General features: G+C 39.2%; 1 protein-coding gene across 1 annotated transcript in view; it reads left to right on the top strand.

Annotated features, from left to right (window-relative positions):
• The window catches only part of ASB7 (ankyrin repeat and SOCS box containing 7), a 49,651-nt gene that overhangs the window by 15,221 nt on the left and 10,595 nt on the right, over positions 1-23,835 (top strand). Inside the window, exon 5 of the mRNA XM_003901441.4 lies at positions 12,233-12,838. Within this exon, the coding sequence (XP_003901490.2) occupies positions 12,233-12,838 (606 nt within the window). The remainder of the gene's footprint in view (positions 1-12,232; positions 12,839-23,835) is intronic.

Here is a 23,835-nt window from a genome sequence, read left to right as displayed (position 1 = left end):
AGTGCAAAGGTTTAGGCCTGGGACCCTCTTGGATCACTCTTCTGCTCACTCCCCACCCCTGCCCCATCACGTTGCTCTGCCTGCTTCTCTCTCAGCTCTCACTGATCCTTTTCTCAGGGAAACCTTCTCTTACCAGCCAGACCAGGTCACCTAGAATCCTTGTATATATCCCTGCTATGTGATACTATTGTTCCCTGTGTAATGTTATCCTTCTGTTATATGATATTATTGTTCCCTGTACTTTTTATTATTATAGCTGTCATGAGCACAATGAATTGTTTTATAGATCTTTATTTAATGTCTGTATCTTTGATTAGTCTAAAGCTTCTTGAGGGTAGAACCCGTATCTGTTTTGCTTCCATCAAGAAAGAGAGCGAAAACTAACACCAATTATCTAAAGTAATAGTTCCTCAGTTTTACAGAGACAAGACTAATCTTTGCTTTTATCAAAAAAGATTGGAAATGGGCTGCCTTTTGGTGGGATTAGGAAGTCGCTTGAATACATCATACATCCCCCATCTCCCACAGGGTCTCCCTGTGTCACCCAGGCTGTGCAGTGGCACACCCAGGAGTGCAGTGGCATAATCATAGCTCACCGCAGCCTCTACCTCCTGGGCTCAAGCTGTCCTCCTGCCTCAGCCATACCTGTTACTTGCAAAACAAGGTAGTTTATCTTTCCTTTCCCTTTCCCTTTCCTTTTCCTTTTCCCTTTCCCTTTCCCTTTCCCTTTCCCTTTCCCTTTCCTTTCCTTTTGAGATGGCGTCTCGGTCTGTCACCCAGGCTGGAGTGCAGTGGCATGATCTTGGCTCACTGCAACCTCCACCTCCCAAGTTCAAGCGATTCTCCTGCCTTAGCCTTCCGAGTAGGTGGGACTACGGGTGTGTGCCACCACACCCGGCTAATTTTTTTTTTTTTTTTTTTTTTAGTAGAGATGGGGTTTTGCCATGTTGGCTAGGCTAGTCCCGAACTCCTGATCCCAGGTGATCCACCCACCTCAGCCCCCCAAAGTGCTGGAATTACAGGCATGAGCTACCGCACCTGGCCTCAAAACAATGATTTCTTTAAAACTTTGTGAACTCCAGTCAGATTGGCTCTTCCTGTTAGTAGCTTATTTTGTGGTGCATAGTAAACCAAAAGGAAGTCAAAGATCTCAATAGGGAACAGAGTGAGTGGAAAAGCTCATAAGAAACAAGACTTGACTTTTCACTCTCCCTCACCTTCTCACCCTGCTCTGTGTGTGTGTGTGTGTGTGTGTGTGTGTGTGTGTGTATAGAGACAGAAAGAAAGAACAAGAATTCATATATGTAGATAGACAAGGTGGCCAGTTGATCCCTTATAAACTATGTATTCAGAAAATATTAATTGAGTGCCTAATAGATGCCAGGCCCAGGGCTGGGCCCCAAGATGCAGAAATGAGCAAATATGGGGCTCTCCTTCTGGTACTTCATCATCTGCTGGGGGATAGAGTTATAGCCAACATTTATTGAGGGTTTAGTATATGCCAAATTCCTCACAGCTCTTTTAGGATAGTAAGTATTATCAGTTTTTACATTAAAAATTCTAAGCTGCAGAAGAGTAAGTAATTCACCCAAGGTCATTACTTCATAAGCAGTGGAGCTGGCATTCAAACCATTGTCTTACCTATAATTCTGTATTGCCCCTAAGAAAACAAGGCAGTTCCAAAAGAGTGAATTTAAGTGCCATGTGTAATAAGGTCCTCGCTGTCTGCTGGGGTGGGTGGATGAGTGCAAGGAAGGCTTCCTAGATAAAGCAGAGTTGGAGTGGAAATCTGGAAAGGTGAGGCAAGGATGGAGACTGGAAGGATGGAGGTGTGGAATTATTCCAACTCAGGGTACACTACATGTGACGGGTTGAAGGAAAGAAGGAACACTTTTGGTTTTAGGAGCTGAAAAATGTTCAGTAGGATTGGAGCATATCCAGTAATTGTAGGGACATTGGTGAGGTGTCAAAACATTTGACAGAGGAATGGGAGAACAGATTCGTGGTTTAGTAATCTAGCTGGTTGTAGTATGTGGACATATCAGAAGGGCATAAGCCCTAAGGCAAGAAAATTAGCTGCGATGTGAGGTGAGAGTGAAATAAATCAAGAATGACTGAGGTTTTGGCCTGAGGATTAGGAAGATTGTTGTTAATTGAAATAAAGATTAGCAAAGGAACAGGAGTGAAGCTAGCCAGATGCAGTTTATTAAATGGGACATAGGTATCTAATACCAGTCGCTCACCCAACTAGAAATTACTCAAATATATTGATGGGTCAGATTTTACTCGTGTTAAATTCAGATACCTGCCTGGTGAAACCATCGACCAGTGATCACACAGAGCTAGCCAAAATCAGAGAAAGAGATTGTCTGTGACCATAGTTTGGGGAAAGCATTGTGACCACAGACAGCCTGGTGGGGAGCGACCACGTGAAGCCACACTTGCTGGCGCTTCTGGAGAAATCCAGTTTTGTTGAGAACATGAGCAAGTTTGAGTTGGGTAACTGACACTACCTATATTCCAAAAGGAAAACACAGTGTGGCTCTCTTTCTAGTTTAATCTAAGCCTGTGCTGTCCATAGCAGGTGTGGTTATTTAAATTTCAGCCAAGTTAATTAAAAAGTTCAGTTCCTCAGACACACTAGCCATGTTTTAAATGTTACGTGTGACAAGGGGCTGCCATATTGGAAAGCACAGTTGTCCTTTGGTGTCTACAGGGGATTGGTTCCAGAACTACCCCCTCAGTGTAACAAAACCACAGATACTCGAGTCCCTGAGAGAAAATGGCATAGTATTTGCATATAACCTACACGTATCTTCCTGTATACTTTAAAATCATCTTTAAACTACTTATAATACCTAACACACTGTAAATGCTGTGTAGGTAGTTATTATACTGTATTGTTTTTTAAAAATGTATTTTTATTGTTGTATTGTTATTTCTAATTTTTTAATCAAATTATTTTTCATCTGTGGTTTGTTGATGCTGTGCTAGGGAACACATGGATATGAAGGACTGACAGTGGAACATTGGCCTGTGCATATAAGTGATATATTCCTGCTTTACTTTCAAGCATCCTGCTTCAAAATGATGAAAACTTAGGGTTTTACAATGGTCCAAAATTACTTGAGTTTTTAAAAACAAATGGGATGCATATAATAGCACATCTGTACAAATCCTGGTAGTCTTTCTGACCAGGTTAGTGTACTGTTAGAATCGTAATGGAAGAGTCTCTATTTTAACCGTGGAAATTGTAACAAACTCCTGATTGTCTTCATTTCCCAATTTGGAGTCTTCTAAAAACTCCAAGACCATGCTGGACGTTTCAAGAAAATAATGTTGAAGAGACAATGTCTTAGTGCATTTATTCATCTTCAGATTCAGTGTTTATACAAATTGGCCTGAGGGAAGTTGGCTAAAGATCTAGAAGTTAAGTCTATAAAGCAGATCCCCAGAGGAACCTGAGAAAACCTCTCGATAAAATAGGTAAAATCCTTTTGGTGAAACACAGGGAAAAAAGTGAGAGATAAGGGGGTAATCAAATCCACAGAAGAATGGTGAAAAATACTTTTAGCTTTTCAAAAATGAAAGATTTTGCAAATGATAATTCCAAATGTGGTGAAACTGGCACATTGATGGGAATTTACAAGAGTACATTTGGAAAGCAGTTTAGTAGTATGTATTGAAGTCTTAAAAACAGTAGCTTCTCTTGCCAGTATAGAATTTGTATTAACTCTATTCATTTAAATTAAGTTTAGTTAATAATTAGATTAAATACAATTCTTTTAACGTGGCCAGAGGAATCAGTCTTAAAAGCAGGAAATATTTTCTATATAAAAGTTTCACCTTACTAAATGTCATGATGTATTGAAAAAAGCCTATCTTTCATTGTATATAATTTTTCAAATGTAGGCATTCTCAACGCATATAGAGAAGCAATTAAGTAATTAGAGTATGGTTACAGCTACGTATAACTTTTTAAAAATGTGTAGAAGAAAAGCTGAAAGTCTATCATCAATGTTGACAGTAGTTTTTAGGAAATGCTGTTCTCTTACCTTTGAGGAGTTTTGCCACAGACAGTATATTTTGTCATCATTTCATCTTTTAAACGAAAATAGACAATAATTATGAAATTAAATTGTTGTTGGGCTTATAACATATAAAGATGAAATATATGACAGTAATTGCACAAAGAAAGGAGCTATATTGAAACAGTTTCTGTATACTTCTAGAATCCAGTTAATCCCAAAGTAAAAACAGGAATGAAGTAATAAAGAGAATAATTGAAATCAGTGGAATTGAAAATGGGTAAATGACAGAGAAGATAGATGGAACTGAAAAACAAAAAAGGATGCTTTGAAAAGATCAATTTTATTGATGAATCTTTGTCTAGAATGGTGGGGGGGAAAAAAAAACAAGAGAAAAGATACATAACCAATATCAAGAGTGGAAGAAAGATTTCCTGTAATACTGGAAATCCTAGCCAGAGCAGTCAAGCAAGAGAAAGGAATAAAAGGCATTCAAATTGGAAAAGAGGAAGTCAAATTGTCCCTCTTTGCTGCTGATATGATCTATGTCTAGAAAAACCTAAAGACTTTACCTAAAAAACTCTTAGATCTGATAAATCAGTAAAGTTGTAGGATACAAAATCAACATACAAAAGTCAGTAGCATTTCTGTATACCAGTAATGAAACAGGCAAAAAAAGAAATCATGAAGGTATTCTCACTCATAATAGCTACAAAAAAAACAAAACAAAAACAAAAACAAAAACAAAACCTAGGCATAAATTTAACCAAGAAGATGAGAGATCTCTACAAGGAAAAGTACAAAGCACTGATGAAACAAATTGAAGAGGACACAAATGGAAAGACATCCCATGTTCATGGATTGGAAGAATTAATTTTGTTAAAATGACTCTTCTGTCCAAGGCAATGTGTAGGTTCGAGGCAATTTCTATCAAAATACCAACGTCAATTTTTGTGAAATTAGAAACAACAATCCTAAAATTCATAAGGAACCAAAAGAGAGCCCGAATAGCTGAAGCAATCCTGAGCAAAAGGGACAAAGCTGGAGACATCACACTACCTGACTTCAGAATATACTACAAGGCTCTAGTAACCAAAACAGCATGGTATTGAGCTAAAAACACAGACCAATGGAACAGAGAATCCAGAAATCTGTGTATTTATAGCAAACTGATTTTCGACAAAGATAACAAGAACGTACATTGGGGAAAGGACACCCTCTTCAGGTAAATGTTGCTGGGAAAACTGGATATCCATATGCAGAAGAATAAAACCAGACTCCTGTCTCTCACCATATGCAAAACAACACAAAATGGATGAAAAACATAAGCATAAGACCTGGAACCACAAATCTACTGGAAGAAAACAGGAAAAATGCTTTAGGACATTGGTTTAGGCAGAGATTTTATGGCTAAGATCTCAGAAACACAGACACCTAAAATATAGGCAAACGGGACTATATTTTAGAAACTGAAAAACCTCTATACAGCAAAAGGAACAATTGATAGAATGAAGAGACAACCTGTTGAATGGGAGAAAATATTTGCAAACTATTCATCTGACAAGGCAAATTGTAATATCCAGAATATACAAGGAACTCAACAGTAAAAACAACAAATAATCCGATTAAAAAGTGGGCAAGTCAGGCGTGGTGGCCCACACCTGTAATCCCAGCACTTTGGGAGGCTGAGGCGGGTGGGTCACCTGAGGCCAGGAGTTCAAGACCAGCCTGGCCAACATGGTGAAACCCCATCTCTACTAAAACTATGAAAATTAGCTGGGCCCACGTGGTGGTGGGTGCCTGTAATCCCAGCTACTCGGGAGGCTGAGGCAGGAGAATCACTTGAACCCGGGAGGCAGAGTTTGCAGTGAGCCGAGATGGCGCCACTGCATTCCAGCCTGGGTGACGAGAGCGAAATTCCATCTCAAAAAAACAAAAGTTAGCAAAGGACACAAATAGACATTTCTTGAAAGAAGGCATGCACGTGTCCAGCAGGTGTGTGAAAAATTGCTCAACATCATTAATCATTAGGGAAATGCAAATCAAAACCACAATGAGATATCTTATCCCAGTTATAATGGCTACTATTAAAAAGACAAAAAATACCAGATGCCAGCGAAGAGGCAGAGAAAAGAAAACTCTTAATATGATGTTGGTGGGACTGTAAATTAGTACATCCACTGTGGAAAACTGGACATTTCTCAAAGAAACTAAAAATAGAAATACATATAATCCAGCAGTCCCACTACTGAGTATCCAAAGGAAAAGAAATCAGTATGTCAAAGGAATACCTGCACTTGTGTGTTTATTACAGCACTATTCACAATAGCAAAGATTTGGAATCAACCTAAGTGTCCATCGTGGTATATATACACACAATAGAATAAAATTGGGCCATAAAAAAATGAGATCATTTGCAGCAACATAGATGACTGGAGGTCATTATGCGAGGTGAAATAAGCACATTACGTTCTCACTCATGTGGAAGCTAAAAAAGTTGGCCTCTCGGGAGTAAAGAATAGAATGATAGATAACAAGAGGCTGGGAGAAGGGTATGTTGGTGGTAGGAGGAGATGAAGACAGGTTGGTTAATGGGTACCATTTGTTAGAAGAAATAAGCTCTGACTTTCAGTAGCAGAATAGGGTGATTATAGTTAGCAACAATGTATTATGTATCTCAGAGTAGCTGCAAGAGAAGACTTGAAATGTTCCCAGCCCATAGAAATGATAAATGCTCAAGGTGATGGTGAATAATACAAATACCCTGACTTGATCATTACACATTCTGTTCATGTAATAAATATTCCCATATACCCAATAAACATGTAAAATATTACCAATAAAAAAAATTTAAAAAGAATGGAAAGGGGTATGTTTCTACAGATCCTCTAGACATCAAAAAGATAATAAGGAGTATAATGGGCACCTGTGTGCCATTAGGAAAAATGGACAGATTTCCTGATGCACATTGCTAAAACTGACCCAAGGAAAAAATAGATTAATAGCCTTATATCAATTTAAGAAATCTAGCTAATCACTGAAACCTTTCACTGAGAACACTTTAGGCCCACCTGGCTTCTCATTGAATTATTTCAAATATTAAAGGACATAAATAAGAATTCTACACAATATTTTTGACAGAGGAGGGAACACTTCCAAGCTTGTTGTATGAGGCTTGTGTAGCCCTGATACAGACCAAACAAAGACCTTGGAAGAAAACTATAGGACAGTATTTTTCATGACAACAGATACAAAAATTCTTAACAAAATATTGGCAAATTCAGTCTATTGGTGTATAAAAAAAAGGATATTATGCCCAAGTAGTATTTATTCCAGGAATGCAATATTTGTTTGACATCTGAAAATCAATAGGCTAAGTAATTTGTCACATTAGAATAAAACATAAATACCAAACAGTCATTTCAGTAGATTCAGAAAATGGGACAGTCTTAAATACCTTCATGAGAAAGACAGGAAACCAGAAGCAGAAGGTGATTTCCAAAGCAGTGAAAAGCTACAGCTTCCCAGGTGGTGAACTACTGATTTCTTTCCTTTTAAGATCAGGAACCAAGGGAAGGGTCTCTGCTTTTGCCACTTTATTCAGCACTCTATTGTAGGTTCTAACCAGTGGAATGAGAGCAGAGCAGTAATCAAGGGTCATGAATTGGAAAGAAAGAAGTCAAACTGTCTTTATTTGCAGAGAAAATAATTGTGCATGTAGACACTGGCAAGAAAACTACAGGCCGGGCACGGTAGCTCACATCTGTAATCATAGCACTTTGGGAGGCCGAGGCGGGCGGATCGAGATGTCAGGAGATCGAGACCATCCTGGCTAACACGGTGAAACCCTGTCTCTACAAAAACTACAAAAACTACAAAAAAAAAAAAACAACGACAAAAAAAAAAAAAAAACCGGGTGTAGTGGCAGGCGCCTGGAGCCCCAGCTACTGGAGAGGCTGAGGCAGGAGAATGGTGTGAACCTGGGAGGTGGAGCTTGCAGTGAGCCGAGATCGTGCCACTGCACTCCAGCCTGGGTGGCAGAGCAAGACTCTGTCTCAAAAAAAAAAAAAAAAAGAAACCTACAAATGTGTACTAGAACTAAAAGTGATTTTGGGTAGATTATAGAATACACAAGTCAGTGTACAAAAATCAGCTTTATTTCTATCAACAGTCATCATTTGGAAAATGGAATTTTAGCTCATTATAATAGCAACAAAGTTTAAAATATTTAAGAATTTAACAAAATGTATGCATGATGTATATAAGCTATAAAACATTGCTGAAGAGAATTAAGACCTAAATAGAGAATTATCCCATGTTTATGGTTTGGAAGAATCAATATTGTTTAGATCATTTTAGAGAGGTTGCCGTCCTTAGAGTCAGTGGAGTTCTAATCAAAATTCCAGCAGACTTGTTTGAAGAATTGACAAGCTGATTCTAAAATGTATTATCCCGAATATTAATAATTTTAAAGAAGGCTAGAGAACTTAAGCTACCTGCTATTAAAACTTACTGTAAGCTACAGTAGTCAAGACAGTGTAGGTTTGGTGTATGGAGAGACTTTTAGACCAGTGGAACAAAACAGTTCAGAAATAGACCTGCACTTTTATGGTAAATTGATTTTCAGCAGTGACACTAGGGTAAATCATTAAGAAAAGAGTCGTTTTAACAAATTGTGCTAGAACAAGTAGGTATCTTTGTGGAAAGTACTCAACCTCGAACTTACGGTATACCACACACAAAAATTAATTATGGGCCATTGATCTAAATGTGAGAGTTAAAAGTGCAAAATTCCTAGAAGAAAAAAGAAAATCTTTGTGACATTGCATTGGGCAAATATTTTTAAAATAAGATACAAAACCACAAACTGTAAAATAAACAATGGGCTTCATCAAAATCAAGAGTCTTGCTCTTCAAAACATAATACAGAAAATGAAAAGGCAAGGAACAAACTAGGAGAAAATATTTATAAAACACATCTGACAAAAGGCTTGTGTCCAGAATATACATAGAATTTGTACAACTCATTAATGAGGAGACAACCAATAAAAGTGGATAAAGGATGTGAACAGACAATTCACAAAACAAAGTATATGAATAAGTTCAGTATAGCTAGTTATTTGGGAAATGGAAAAGTCACGATTTTACCTGTCTAGAATGAGTGAAATTAAAATTACTAATGATACCAAGATGTAGAACAATTTGAACTCATCCATTGCTGGTGAGAATGTAAAATGGTATAGCCATTTAAAAAGCCACTTATAAAAGTTTAATGTGCATTTAACATATGACCCAGCAAGTCTCTTGTAGATATTAAACCCAAGTGAAATGAAAACACACACTGTCCCTCTCTCCTTCTCTCTCATGTATTAATTCATGATAGCATTATTCAAATAGCCTCAAATTGGCAATAACTCAAATGTCCATCTTCTCATAAATGGATTAGAAAAACTATATATCTATAGTATACGGTACTATCCAGCAATACAAAAGAATGAACTGTTAATACAACGTGGAAATATTTCGGAAACATAATGCAAAGTGAAGTAAGTCAAACACAAAAGTCTACATATGATTCTATTAATATGAATTTCCAGAAAAGAGAGAACTTTTTGTTGACCAGTGGTTTGCATGGGACCCAGAGTCTGGGAAGGGCTAAAGAGAGATGAAGGAACTTTTTGAGATGATGGAATGTTCTATATTTTAAATAGGGTGGTGGGTTATATACCTGTATACAATTATCAGAGCTAATCAGTCTGTACACTTAAAGTGAATGCATTTTACCTCAATAAAGCTGTTAGAAAAAAAAAAAAAAATCCCCTCATATTCATAGGGAATGTTTCTTTGCTTCTGTTTATATACATTACATTTTTTTCCCCAGTAAATTTAAATGAACCCGTTGAGATTTTGCTACAGCTTATTTAAAATAAGTTCTACCTGGGGAGAAAATGTTCGATAAGGGGACAAAGTAATTAGTTTGGTGGGGTTGCTGTTTTAGATGAAATGTTTAGGGGAGGCTTTTCTTCTTTTGATAAAGGGACATTTGAATGAATACAGATGACATGAGTTGAATTAATGTTTTCTTTTCACATGTCTTATACATTTCTTACTGAATTTCTGTCTAGGTGTTTTGTAGTTTTTGTTGCTATTACAAATGACATATTTTTCTTACCTTATTTCATGGGCTAATAATCTTTAAATTACATTTTGTTTGCATTTTCATTTGCTTTCTAATCTCCCATTTGGTTTTAACAGAGACTAAGCAGGTCATTGTTGTGTGTGTTAATCTCTGTTTTTCCTTAGCTCAGTGTAGCATCAAAACGTACATAGAACCTAAAAGAGACCTGAAATGGAAACCAAAGATGCAAGTGCAGTGTTTTGTAACATAATTTTAATTTTACCGTCAAATAGAACGAGTATAGGATGCAAATAAGGATGTTGGCTGTCTCCTTTAAAAGCACCGCTGGTGGCTGAAAGGTGGGAGAAGTGAAAGAAGGTATTCTTAAATTTCACTTGCAGATTAAGAGGGAATGTCTGCAAGCAATTGACTGGCCAGGTATAGATTAGAAATGACTTTTGGCAAGATTTTTTGTTTCATTTGAATGGGAGAGCATCTTGTAGATTTCACACCTGATTTCAAACTTTTGGTGAGCGATGCACCTGAAACAGGCTTGAGTGACTTGAGGGCTCAGCAGTATCTGTCCAACATAAACATTAGTAGCTCATGCTCATGCCTTACCAGCAGATGGCAGCAAAATGCTGTGTTAAAATGTTCTTGCCCTATTTATTTAAGTCATATAGTAAACAGGTACTGTATATTTTTCTTTCAGTTAAGACCAAGGTAGATATGATGCTCTTATTTCCTCTAAATAGATACAACTAATACTACCATTGTGTACTGTCACTTTACAATAAACATTTTTAGAAATCTACATGATATGGCTTACCTAAAAAAATCTTATTTGGTATAGGTTTTGTTAGCAACTGCTTCACCGAAGTACTCTCCACAGTGTTATTTTACATACAGTTTTCTGCCTCGTAGATTTTTCTGAGAACCATTTATCATAATATGTTCTAGACCTAAATAACATTTATTAAATAATACATGAGTTTTTACTCACCTGTGGAGGCTGTGTGTGTTGTGTGTGTGTATGTATGTGTGTGTATGTGTGTGTGAAACATTAATGATTTTTTTTTCTTTTGTTAACAAGCCAAAAATTAAGGGTGACTTTTACAAGAAGAGAGCATTTTCATCCTGGATAGTTAAGTCTGATCAATTTGTCTTTTGCACGGAATTGCTGGCTTCCAGGAGGTGCCCTGCATAACCAGTCCTTGTCCCTCTTCTGCCCCCAGCCAGAGATGCCATGGGGTGAACACCATCAAGAACCAACCTTTGGCTTAATGAAATATCTGAGGCCAGTGACAAAAGTCTGTGACTTGAGTCACATAGCAGATAAATTATTATAGTTGTTTTTTCTTCTGCAGAGATCAATTAGGAGAGGTTTTTGGAACTGTTTTAGAAAATAATATTTACACAATGCTGAGGTTATTCACATAATGCATTGCTTAATTCTTATAAACTCTAAAGTTCATATAAAACTAGGAATTCAGAATAGACTTCTATCTTTTGAAAAAACAATTTATCAAGATTACTTGACACATATCTGAAATGCTTTGGAATTTTTATAGACCACAGAAAAACTTTTTTCTTATTACTTAATATACCCTAAAACAACACAGTGTGCCAGACCATAGTACATCCGTAATTTAGAGCAGCAGATGTTGCTACACATGCTTCTCTTTAAGACCAAGAAGAAGCACAAGAGGAAATAAAACAAAAAGTTCAAAACAGAAGAGCAACGTGAAACAGTGCAGAGATGAAGGAGTTGAGTAGCCAAAGGCAGTTGGTTAAATTAGCAAAGACAGGGGATGTGGTGATCTGTACTCCGTGTTTTTTGTGTGTATCATTTTAAACACTTTGTCTTTCTCCTTTCATCAACCCAGATGTGATAACATTCTACAAAATTTATTTTCCATTAAAACTAGACTTGAATTAAACTGAGGAAAAAAGTACTTGATATTCATTACAGTGGTTGGTTGCTTCACATTTTATATGAGAATTGGCCACAGTTTGCTGTGCCATGGTAATGTTTGTTGTTTTGTCTTAGAGTCTGCTAATACTTTCATTTTGGTTTTAACTCCAGCTGATCCCACAGTTAAAGACTTAATCGGAGGCTTCACAGCTCTTCATTATGCAGCCATGCATGGCCGGGCCCGTATTGCACGCTTGATGTTAGAATCTGAATACAGGAGCGACATCATTAATGCAAAAAGCAATGACGGCTGGACTCCCCTCCATGTGGCTGCCCACTACGGCAGGGACTCATTTGTCCGGCTTCTCCTGGAGTTCAAGGCTGAGGTTGACCCACTCAGTGATAAAGGTACCACACCGCTTCAGCTCGCCATTATCCGAGAGAGGTCAAGCTGTGTGAAAATCCTCCTGGACCACAATGCCAACATCGACATTCAGAATGGTTTCCTGTTGCGATACGCCGTGATCAAAAGCAATCACTCTTATTGCCGAATGTTCCTTCAGAGAGGGGCAGACACAAACTTGGGTCGCTTAGAAGACGGACAGACTCCTTTACACTTATCTGCCCTTAGGGATGATGTGCTCTGTGCACGGATGTTATATAATTATGGAGCAGACACGAACACACGGAACTATGAAGGACAGACCCCATTGGCTGTTTCAATAAGTATTTCTGGAAGTAGTCGACCATGTTTGGATTTCTTACAAGAAGTCACAAGTATGTAATATAATTATTACTTTATTGCATTTTAAAAAAATTTGCATCTTCTGAGGAGCTTAATGTGTTTTTGCAACTTAAGATGACTAGATATTAGTCATTCCTATAACCACTGCTTGGTAAGCGATGCCTCATTCTTCTGAAATAAAAAAATAACTTTGAATCACAAGATTTCATAAAAATTCAATTGTGTTTCTAAATGTAATAGGGGTAGACAGTAAGAGTGAGGGAAGGAATGGAGAGAAGGACAGAGAGGAGAATTTCTTTAAATAAACAAAGATCTGTGTTAGAACAAGGCAATTCCTGTTGGTCATAAGGATAATCTTACCTGGCTTCCATGGACTTCAAGTTGAGGAGTTAGAGGGAGAATTTTGGATTTTAGATTCCTTAGCTGTGAAAATATCCTAGAATTTGTGCTTTATTGCTAAGTTGTTCACGTTTTAGTTGTGGCTTTTCTGCTTCATGAGAACCCACATGAAATGGAACAGTGGTACTGTTTATTTAGGGATACTGCTAGTGGAAGTTAAGGATGCTAGAAATTGTTGTAAGAAAATATTTGCTAGCAGTGGGAAGTTTGGCACCACTGTCCCTGGACCACATGGCTTCCATTGTATTTGAACAATTTTTGTGTGGGTGCTTTTTTTTAAAGCCTTGAAGTGTCTGACCCACTTTCTGTAGTAATACATGTGTCCTAGTTGTTTCTGTGATGGGGTATCAGTTTGTGTGGACTTAGCCATCCTCTCTTGTCAGGCTTCCATGTGACCAGTTGATTGTGTGTCTCATGCTTAATGTCCAACATGAAGCTGAAATCTGTAAACAAAATTGATTTTGCTGTCTGCTGAACTTTTTAATGAATTCCTTTTTCCTCACTGGTTTTGAACCTTTGATCATGATGATAGAAGAAGACATATTAATATCCTGGGTACCAGCTACTAGAGGACAAAGGCTTTACTTGACTTGCTTGTAAATAACCCACTCTACCCCTTAGAACCGACCTTTGGAGTACAAACTTGCTTTATGAAGAAACAAAATGTAACTTGAATTTTGCAGATTCATGGAAGAAAAGATGAAATTATTATCACTAATGTATTCAGACTAAAGCATAAGAAGAAATCACACTACTTTGTCTACTCAGTGCTGGCTAGTACCAGTTTCTGTAATGTTGGAAATGGTCTCTCATTACTGTCCAGTATAGTAGCCACTGGTCCCATGTGGCTGTTGAGCACCTATTAATGTGACCATTGCCACTGAGGAATTGAAATTTTATTTAATTGCGATTTAAGTTTAAATGGCCACAAGTGCCTGGTGACTCCTTTGTTGGTCCACACAGATCTGCCTGCCTTGGGAGAGGTATTTGGGGCTGACTGGTGGGCGTTCCATTGCAGAAAGCTTCTGAGACACACACAAGTAGCCAAAGATGGGAGATGTGATATCTGCAGTGCTGCAGTTCCTGGTTGCCTTGTTGTTGTTGTTCTTTTAACTTCTACATTAGAGACTTAGTTATCATGAGTGTGGCTACCCTTAGGAAGGCATGTTATATACTCACCTAAATGCCTCAGCCCCCTTTTTAAAAATACTTTGTTCAGCGGTTAATGGCATAGACTAGAGCTAGACTGCAAGAGTTTGAGCCCTCACTCTATCACATGTTAGCTGTGACCTTGAGCAGATCACCTAATCTCTCTGTGCCTTAGTGTCCTCACCTTCAAATTAAGATAATATAGGCTTGTTATGAGAATTAAATGAGTTAATATTTATATTGCACTTAACATTTAACACATTCCAGGCGCTGTTCTTTGTCATTGTTTTTCAAGATAAAGTGTGTAACTAATAAAGTGAGGGTGGATTAACAGCAAGGACTGGCTTGCTACCAACAGAGCAAATCTTTAGATTCATATTCAACTCAAGCCTCCCAGTTTCAACCATATATACAACTGTTTAGAGTCTGTACATGGAGCCACGCAGCCAGGTGGCTGAAAGGAGCCGCTGGGCAGGAAAAGCATGTGGGCAGCCGCCCTGTGTCCCTGAGCCCTTAGAGCTGCCCCCAGCAGTGCTGTTGCACAGCAGGAATGTTGAGTTAAAGGCTCACATGCACTTTAAAATTTGAGCAGATAGAAACATCAGTGGGGACTGCCTCTGTCTGTGCTTAGGTTCTCCACTGCACGAGGAGCAGAGCTGTGCACCTAGGAGGTCCTCAGTAAGTCCAGGCAGTCTGGCTGACTCTGTACAACGAGGGGTGGGGACTGAGGAAGCACAGACTGCTTTCCTGAGTGCAGGGCCCTCTGTCTGTTAAGGCTGCAGTTGTCCTTTGTCTTCAGGTGCCTCAACATAATTTAGTATTTCTTGACTCTCCAGTGATGTTTCCTGCCAAAAGCAAATTGGTGTTTCTGCTTCACCTGTGTGTTCTTTGGCTCTAAATAGGTTTTCTTTTCCTAGTGAACAATGTGGGCCAGAAGGAGCAACTGTGGCTGATGCTCTGGACTGAGCTTTCTTATGAAAAGCAGCTCGAAAGAAGGTTGGTTAGTTTAGGGAGCACTAAATCAAAGCTGAGAGCTTCTTCTAGCCCGTGTGCTCTAAGCACTGCAGCCCCGGGCATCATGCTGTTGGCTTATGATTGGAGATCGCAGACTGCCGAGGCATAAGGACAGCAGAGGGGCCACATGGTGGTCTTCATTCAGGGACATTTTACTCTTCATCACACTGTTTTGACTAAAAACAAGATTATTTACATTGGAAGAGACCAAAAAAATTGTAATACCAGAATTTAAAAACTACTCTGGCCTTTTGGAAAAATTGCCATAAAAACTCTAATATATAGTGCAAACAAAACAAAAACAAAACAGAGTGCACTCGTGGCTTGGTAATAAAGTAGCATCTGCTGGTGACTTGTTGATGCTGAGTAGGGGGAGAGGCCAGGAAGAGCTGCTGTTGCTGTTCCCTTCAGCCAGCCCGCTGTCTAGCATTCAGACCTCAGAACCTCCCCCTTCCAGGATGGCAGGAGCACAGCAGGGCCCATCCATGGAGGAGCCTCTTCTCTGTGCCCGGGAATGATAAACACAGTTAAGAGGAGCCAAAGCACCTGCCTGAATAATGAGCATCACTTGTGGAAGGAAAGCTGTGTCCTGCTTAGTTGGCAGTGTTTATGAGAAGCCAGTTTTTAGTTTTTTACTTGTAGTCAAAAAAAAGAGAAAGAAATGAATAAATTAAAGAGAGAACAGTGAAGGTGTGACCGGTGTCAAGTAGAAATGGTAGTGACGGCCAGGCGCAGTAATCCTAGCACTTTGGGAGGCCGAGGCGGGCGGAGCACCTGAGGTCAGGAGTTTGAGACTAGCCTGGCCAACGTGGTGAAACCCCGTCTCTACTAAAAATACAAAAATTAGCTGGGCATGGTGGCACATACCTGTAATCCCAGCTACTTGGGAGGCTGAGGCAGGAGAATCACTTGAACCCAGGAGGTGGAGGTTGCAGTGAGCCGAGATTGTGCTACTGCACTCCAGCCTGGGTAACAAGAGCGAAACTCTCTCAAGAAAAAAAAGAAAGAGACAGAGACAGAGAGAGAGAGAGGAAGGAAGGAAGGAAGGAGGGAGGGAGGGAGGAAAAGGAAAAGGAAAGGAAGAAGAAAGAAAGGAAGAAAAAAAAGAAAAGAAAGAGAAATAAATGGTGATGAGGACAGACAGCAGTGGCCATTCTAGAGGTAAATAGCCCCTTGTACCTGGGCCAGGACTAGGTTGAGGCAAGTGACGTGGCCAGGGCACAAAACTTAGGAGGCCCTCATTCTCAGGCTCGTGCACACAAAGTGGAATAATGTGTACATAATGTTTGCACACACACCACTCCAGAACTAAGACGATCCCAGAGGCTCTGGCATGTGGGTATTGGTTACAGTTCTTCAGCCTCAGGTGAAGAGCAGAAGGTTGTGGGAATGTTTGCCCCATTCAAAAGAGAAACTTGGTGGTTACGCACAAGAAAAGGGTGACACGAGAAAATGTTGTTAAACAGGTACAGTACTATAACGTCGTGAAAAGATCATTCCTCAGTAAAGCTTGAGGAGTAAATAATAATCACCCACCCTGAAGAATCAGATAGTGAGTTAGTGATTTTTTTTTCTTCTTGCTCACAATGTAAACTCCTATAGTCAATGTATGGACCAAGGAGTTATTCAGAATATGAAATCTTTTAGAAAGAGATTCCATGAGAAAGCTGAACCTGAGGCAGTGACTAGCAAGAACATTTAATCATACATATATTCACATATACACACATATAAAAATGAGGCTTTAATGATTGGCACAACTGGAATTTTGTTCAAAGAGAAGTAGGAGAGAACGTATGTTTTTGGGGAAAACCCCACCTCAGAATGCTTAAGCACAAATTATAGACCTGGCAAGGTAAGTACTGTTCTCACTCTAAAGCTACTTCTTTAGGTGAAAGGAAAGGATTCAAAAGAAAAGAGAAAGGGCCAGGTGCAGTGGCTGACACTTGTAATCCCAGCACTTTGGGAGGCCAAAGCAGGTAGATCACTTGAGGCCAGGAGTTAGAGACCAGCCTGTCCAACATGGTGAAACCCCATCTCCACTAAAAGCACAAAAATTGGCTGGGCGTGGTGGCATGCACCTATTGTCCCAGGTACTCATGAGGCTGAGGCAGGAGAATCTGGACCCGGGAGGCTGCAGTTGCAGTGAGCTGCAATCATGCCATTGCACTCCAGCCTGGGTGACAGAGTGAGACTCCATCTCAAAAAAAAAAAAAAAAAAAGAAAGAAAGAAATAGTAGCTGCAGTTCCTTGTGCAAATGGTATGGAAATTGGAGGAAACTTTTCAGTAACACAGTCCAGTGAAAGTTAAGACAGCAGTAAACAGGATGGCTCCCTCCTGGAGAAGGCCACTGGAAAGGAGGCAGTGTCTGATTGGCTAGATTATTTGCAGAAAAGATGCCATACTGTGCTTTCTACCTAGGAATTCCTTTCACTGTGAGGCTTTTTACCCTTTATGTAGTGGGGAAAGGTTCGAAAGGCAAAGCAGAGTCAAAGGTTTGTTTGCCCCAGCAGACAAGGTACAGTGCTGTTGGAGGGGTCGCCTTGTCACTCCTTTTCCCCTCTGCCAGTGACATCCACAGTGACATCTCTACTGTGTTGAGAATTTCACCTCCTCAGAGCTACTGCTTATTAAGGCATGAAGACAGTCAAGATTTTACAATTACCATTTAATAATTTCATTAATCTTAATAATTATGGTTATTTTAAATTCCCTGACTGGTAATTCCAACCCCTGTGTCATATTTAAGTCTGGTTCTGATGGTTATTTTGTCTCTCCAGACTGTGTTTTTTTTTTCGTGCCTCTTAGCATGTTTTGTGATTTTTTTACTGAAGCTAGACATGGTGGGTAACAGAAACTGAGGTAAACAGTCCTTTGACGTGAGGCTTTTTGTTAATCTGACTATGAATTGGGCTGTGCGTCATGTTTGTTGCAGCTGTGGGTGCCAGAGGGTTCCAGTCCCTGCAGTGCCCTTGTTTTTGTCCCGTGTCTTGGCTTTGGGCTTCCCCAAGCACCCTCATTGGAGAGAGGGTGCATCCTGCAGCTTTCTTGGCTTTCATCCTATGTCACACATTGGAGCCCCATTGGTGCAGCTGTAAGGTGTGGGAAGGGCCAGTGGTCTGCAGTCTTCTGATTCACTCTCAGTCTTTCAGTGGACCTGTGTCTCTAGGCTGCGTCTTCACATGTTTCTTCTTGTGTAGCTTTTCCAGCCCCATAAGTGAGACAGGAGGCCAGAGGGGACTGGACTCAGGAATGCCCTTTCCTCATGGCTCTGAGACAAGGCTCTGAGAAAGTCTTCCCCACCTCCGGGGTGCGGGCCTTTATCGTGGAGAAGGTTCTGGGTGCATTTCACAAGGGTTACTCTTCACCTTTTCATGCTGGAGCCATAAGAGGGTCTTTACTGGCTCTTTACCTTGAGGACTTGGTGGGGTTCCTGGGATTAGAGCTCACAACCAAGTGGGAGGCTTCATAAGACCGGCTGCCACTCTCAGACTAGTCAATTCACAGTCTAGCCATTCGTCAAAATTACCATTTCAGTGTTCCTACCAGTTTATGGCTTCAATGACTTCGGCTGCAGGTGCACAGATCTCAGCCATGGCTCTGAATTTGTTTCCTCTCCAGATTTTGTGGTGGAGGTTTGCCCCACAGCTTCAGTTTTCTAATAGATCCATGAAAAGTCATTGACTTCGAGTTTGTTCAGGTTTTTTGTCTTGTAAGGATGGGCGTGATGATTTCCAAGCTCTTTACATGTTGGAACTAAAACTGGAAGTCTATTTAGTTTTATCATTTTTATTTAAAATAGGAAAAACATATACTCTGTCCATTGTCCTTTGAGCTGGTTAATGTTTTGCCCACTGGGATCAGGTGTCTCCCGTGCATCATCCCAAAGATCTCGCCACTGTGCCTGTGCCAGAGGCACTGTTGAATCAGTAGGATGGGACGGTAGAGCAGCTAATGGGCTTCTGATCTAGTGTCTGACTCGCCTTAGAAACTTGGACAAGATGTTTAACACTCCCCCCACCCCACTGGCATCAGTTTCCTTCTCTGAAAAACAGAGGAATTGGAACATAGTCCCCAAATCCCTCCCTTTTAAAATTTCTTGCCACTAACTACTCTTAAAGGCTATGATTTTCTGCTGCTTATGATTGAAAACGAAACAAAAATGGTTTTTCTTTTTTAAATTTATGTTAGAATGTTTTTCAGTGTGGACTTTATAGCCGGGGCTCCTCAAGATTGTTTTAGGTGCCTATGAGATCAAAACGAATTTCCTAACAATACTAAGATGTGATTTGCCTTTTTCACTGTGATGACATTTGTGTTGATGGTGTACAAGCAGTGGCAGGTGAAACTGCTGGCATGTTAGCATGAATCGAGACAGTGGCCCCAGCCGGTACTGGTCATTGTTCACTGCCAGACACTCTCAGGAAAAAAGATTCCAATTCCACTTAAGAAGGTCTGTGATGAAGCAGTAAAATTAATTTTATTAAATCTTGTCCCTGCGAATACTTTTTAAATTTTCTGTGGGATGGAAATGGCAAGTATTCTTACTGCATACCAAAGTGCAGTGATTTGATTGAGGAAAAGCAACTTCAGTTTGTTTGAGCTGAACTGGCAGCTTTTTCATGAAACACCATTTTTACTTGAGAGAGTAACAACTAAACTCTAGCCATGTAGTCTTGGGTATTTGGCAGACATTTTCTTGAAAATGAGTAAAATTCACTTGTCACTTTAAGGAAAACAACTGACAGGACTTATGGCCAGTCATAAAATTTGAACTTTGCAAATGAGGATTTGAGAAAACTTATATTTGCTGCTGTGAGATTCCTAGTATCTAGAGACTTCTTCAATCAATGAAGATATTAACAAAGTTATTTTTTGATCTTATATAATGGAACAAGTTAACATTTGGAAGATCCACATAACCCAATGAACCTTGTTTTCCAAATGACTAATGCATAATGTGACAACAATCACACATGGATAAATGATCCATTTCAAGTGCGAGTTGAACCAGTGGATTTTAATGTAACAGAGTATGAAAGTTCATCAATTTGGTACCAGATTTCATATTGTAACTAACCATTAAGAAACGCCCACTTGTCTAGTTTTGATGGAGTATCAGAGAAGATCCACAGTTACTTGAAAAAAAATTATTTAAAAATTCCTTCCTTTTCCAACTACGTGTCTGAGTGAGGCTGGATTTTCTTCAGGTGCTCCAGTCAAGACAGCGTGTTGTAGCAGATGAAATGCAGAAGCAGATCTCTGACTGCGGCTGCCTTCTGTGAAGCCAGACATTAAAAGAGATTTGCAGAAAACTGTAAGAAGTGCTGTTCTCACAAAAATCCCTTTTGGTTTGGAAAGCAGCTCTTATTTTTACATAAAAATATTTCAATTGATGATGGATTTTTAAGTGAATTGGATATTTAAAAAATTTCTCAATTTCTAAAATGGTAAATGTAGGTAAGTATAACTGACATAAAGATTCTTTGCACTTCTCCAATTTTAAAAGTGCAAGGGGGTCCTAAAACTAAAAGACTGAGACCTAGTGATATACATTCCCTACAATCAGATTTTTAGGGTGTCCTGTTAGCCTAGTGTTTCAGAATTTGATGAATCTCTAATGTATTTCTGTTTAAAGTTAAAATCTGTGGATAATACGAGATGTATTACATTATTGCTTGCCGTTTACTATCATATTTACTATGTAGGCTCTGCAGAGATCTGTGATTTCCTGAAATTTGTTTATGAAACTGGCTGGCTAGTTCAAAGGTAGTGTCCACAGTCAGTTACAGATCAGATCCCTCGTTCTACTCTTTCCTCCGCTCTCAAGACTGCACTTGACTAGTCTTAAAGAAAAAGAAAAATTGTGGTCTACCAGATACTGTGGAGTCAAGTGGATTCATGATTCAAATCAGTTTGGAAGACAAGTACCTTGGATCCTAGGTCCAGGTTTCAGAGGTTCACTGTGCACAGTAACATATCAAAGGGGCCGGGAAGTCCTTGAATAAATAAAGCATTTATTTGTTCACTAGTGTGAACAACTTACTTTCACATCTTACTTTTACACTGTAGCATCTTTTTAATTATTATTAAGTTCTGGGATACACATGTAGAACGTGCAGGTTTGTTGCATAGGTATACATGTGCCATGGTGGTTTACTGCACCTGTCAACCCGTCATCTAGGTTTTAAGACCCGCATGCATTAGTTGTTTGTCCTAACGCTGTCCCTCCCTTTGCCCCCCCACCCTCCGACAGGCCCTGGTGTCTGATGTTCCCTCCCTATGTCCATGTGGTCTTATTGTTAAACTCTCACTTATGAGTGAGAACAGAGCATCTTCTATTCCTGTGGCAGGCTCTGGTCTAGGTGATTCTTAAGTCAGAGAATATGCTAGTTTGGTATTTACTATCCGTAGGAGGCTGAGCTGAGTAAGTGAGCTGTTTGTAGTAGACACTGTTCACAGACTGGAAGCCACCAGCAGTATGCTTTGGTGGTGTATAACAGGGAGGGCTGGGCTGTGTTTTGATTTGTATGTTTTAAGGAGTTAACTGGCATGTATTTCTACAAGAAAAAGATCAGGTAGATGGGAATTGAGTTGTATAAACGGTTTTGCAGAAGACAGTCTGTCAAGTACTTAAAGTAATTGCTTTCTGGAACATTAAATACAGATACTTGAAAATACTATTTTATAAATATCACAGTAACCTGAAATATTTTTGTTTAAATTTTAGCAATAGTCAAGTACTGTGTTCTAGCTGTAGAAGTAAACTTTGAAGACAGCATTTCCAACTTTAAAATAACTTAAATAAGGCATAATAAAAATCACGACTCCTCCTTTTTTTTAAATTTTGACAAAGCAAAATTTAGGCTTCGGCTTTCTCAGGTTAAACCCCATACAGCAATAAGTATATGAGCCGCTGATCACACAAAATGCCTCTAAAACAAGTGCCTTCCCCTCCTGTGTTCCTTTTGAATGCTACTTTGATATTTTTGTAGGATGGTTTATCCAAAGCAGTGTTGTATAGTACAACTCTTTGGAGAAGTAATTTGTGTAATACATTTTAACCAGGGGCATTTTTGATTATTGATTTATAATTATATCATAGTCTTACTAGGTTTTTCAGTCCCAGTTACTAAGAATCGCTTTTAGAAATAAATAGTAACACAATTTTTAGTCAGATTGCATCACATTTTAAGGTTCTTTGATACAAAAATATCCTGCCATTTATAGTATTTGTATTACTTTATATTTTTAATATAGACATCTAGAGATTTGTTGTCATTTGACTTAGTGCAAATGGAAAATATAATTCAGAGCTCATTTACCTATGGAAAAAATCTAGCAATAGAAAAATATCATAAGCCTGATGTTGTATACATTAGGATTCTATTGAAGAGAATACTATAATTGTTATTTTAAGGAGAGCTGGAAACTGCCTTTGTCCTACAAAGTAAGATTTGTTTAGCACATTTCATACTAGGTCCCTGTGAAGGGAATTCAGATGCAAAAGGAATAAAATGTATTTATGGTAGGATTTTTTTTTCTCTTTTTCTTTTTTCTTTTCTTTTTTTGGAGACAGAGTCTCACTTGTCGCCCATGCTGGAGTACAATGGTGTGATCTCAGCTGACTGCACCCTCCACCTACAAGGCTCATGCAATTCTCCTGCCTCAGCCTCCTGAGTAGTTGGGACTACAGGCACGTGCCACCATACCCAGCTAATTTTTGCATTTTTAGTAGAGATGGAGTTTCGCCGTGTTGGTCAGGCTGGTCTCGAACTCCTGACCTCAGGTGATCTGCCCACCTTAGCCTCTCAAAGTGCTGTGATTACAGGCGTAAGCCACCATGCCCAGCCTATGGTAGGATTTTAAAATGGGAAGCTGAAATAAAACAAAGAGATATTGGACGACCATCCCAGATGTTGACCTAAGATGGAGAGAGTCTGGAAGGACCAGGTCAGGTGTGTAGAGCAATCCAGAGGACGCAAATCTTTCACTTATTCCTTTGTGCCTCCCCTCCACGTCCAATTTCTACCCCTCTCCACCCGAAAGAACAACTTTGGAACTTTTTTTTGCCTTCATTTTGCTCACTTTGGGTATTTAAAAATATTTTTCCTCTCTACCTTTATGAATCCAGATATTTTTAAACAAATAAGTTGATCCTATCATAAAAACGGTAATGGCGATGTCACAGGGAGGTGATTTAGGCTATTTAATTTTCTAAATTATGCCGCTGGCCCTGGTTTTGTAATTTATACTAGACCCTTCAAAAGCTGATTTCCTATTTTATACCAGCCCAATTATTACTAATGATGGGCTTCTTTATAAAATGGAAAGACTAATAACTCTTTGAACTATTATGTAATTCCATTGTAGTTTATTAGTATGAATACCTGGTAGTTTTTTCTGCATCCCCTAAAGGGTTTCTAGTTCTTTAAATTATGCTCTGTTGTGAGATGTCTTCCAGTT

The sequence above is a fragment of the Papio anubis genome, chromosome 7 (assembly GCF_008728515.1).
Source record: "Papio anubis isolate 15944 chromosome 7, Panubis1.0, whole genome shotgun sequence".
NCBI lineage: Eukaryota > Metazoa > Chordata > Mammalia > Primates > Cercopithecidae > Papio > Papio anubis.
Note: the sequence above shows the minus strand (reverse complement) of the source record. Positions and strands in the feature narration are given on the sequence as shown.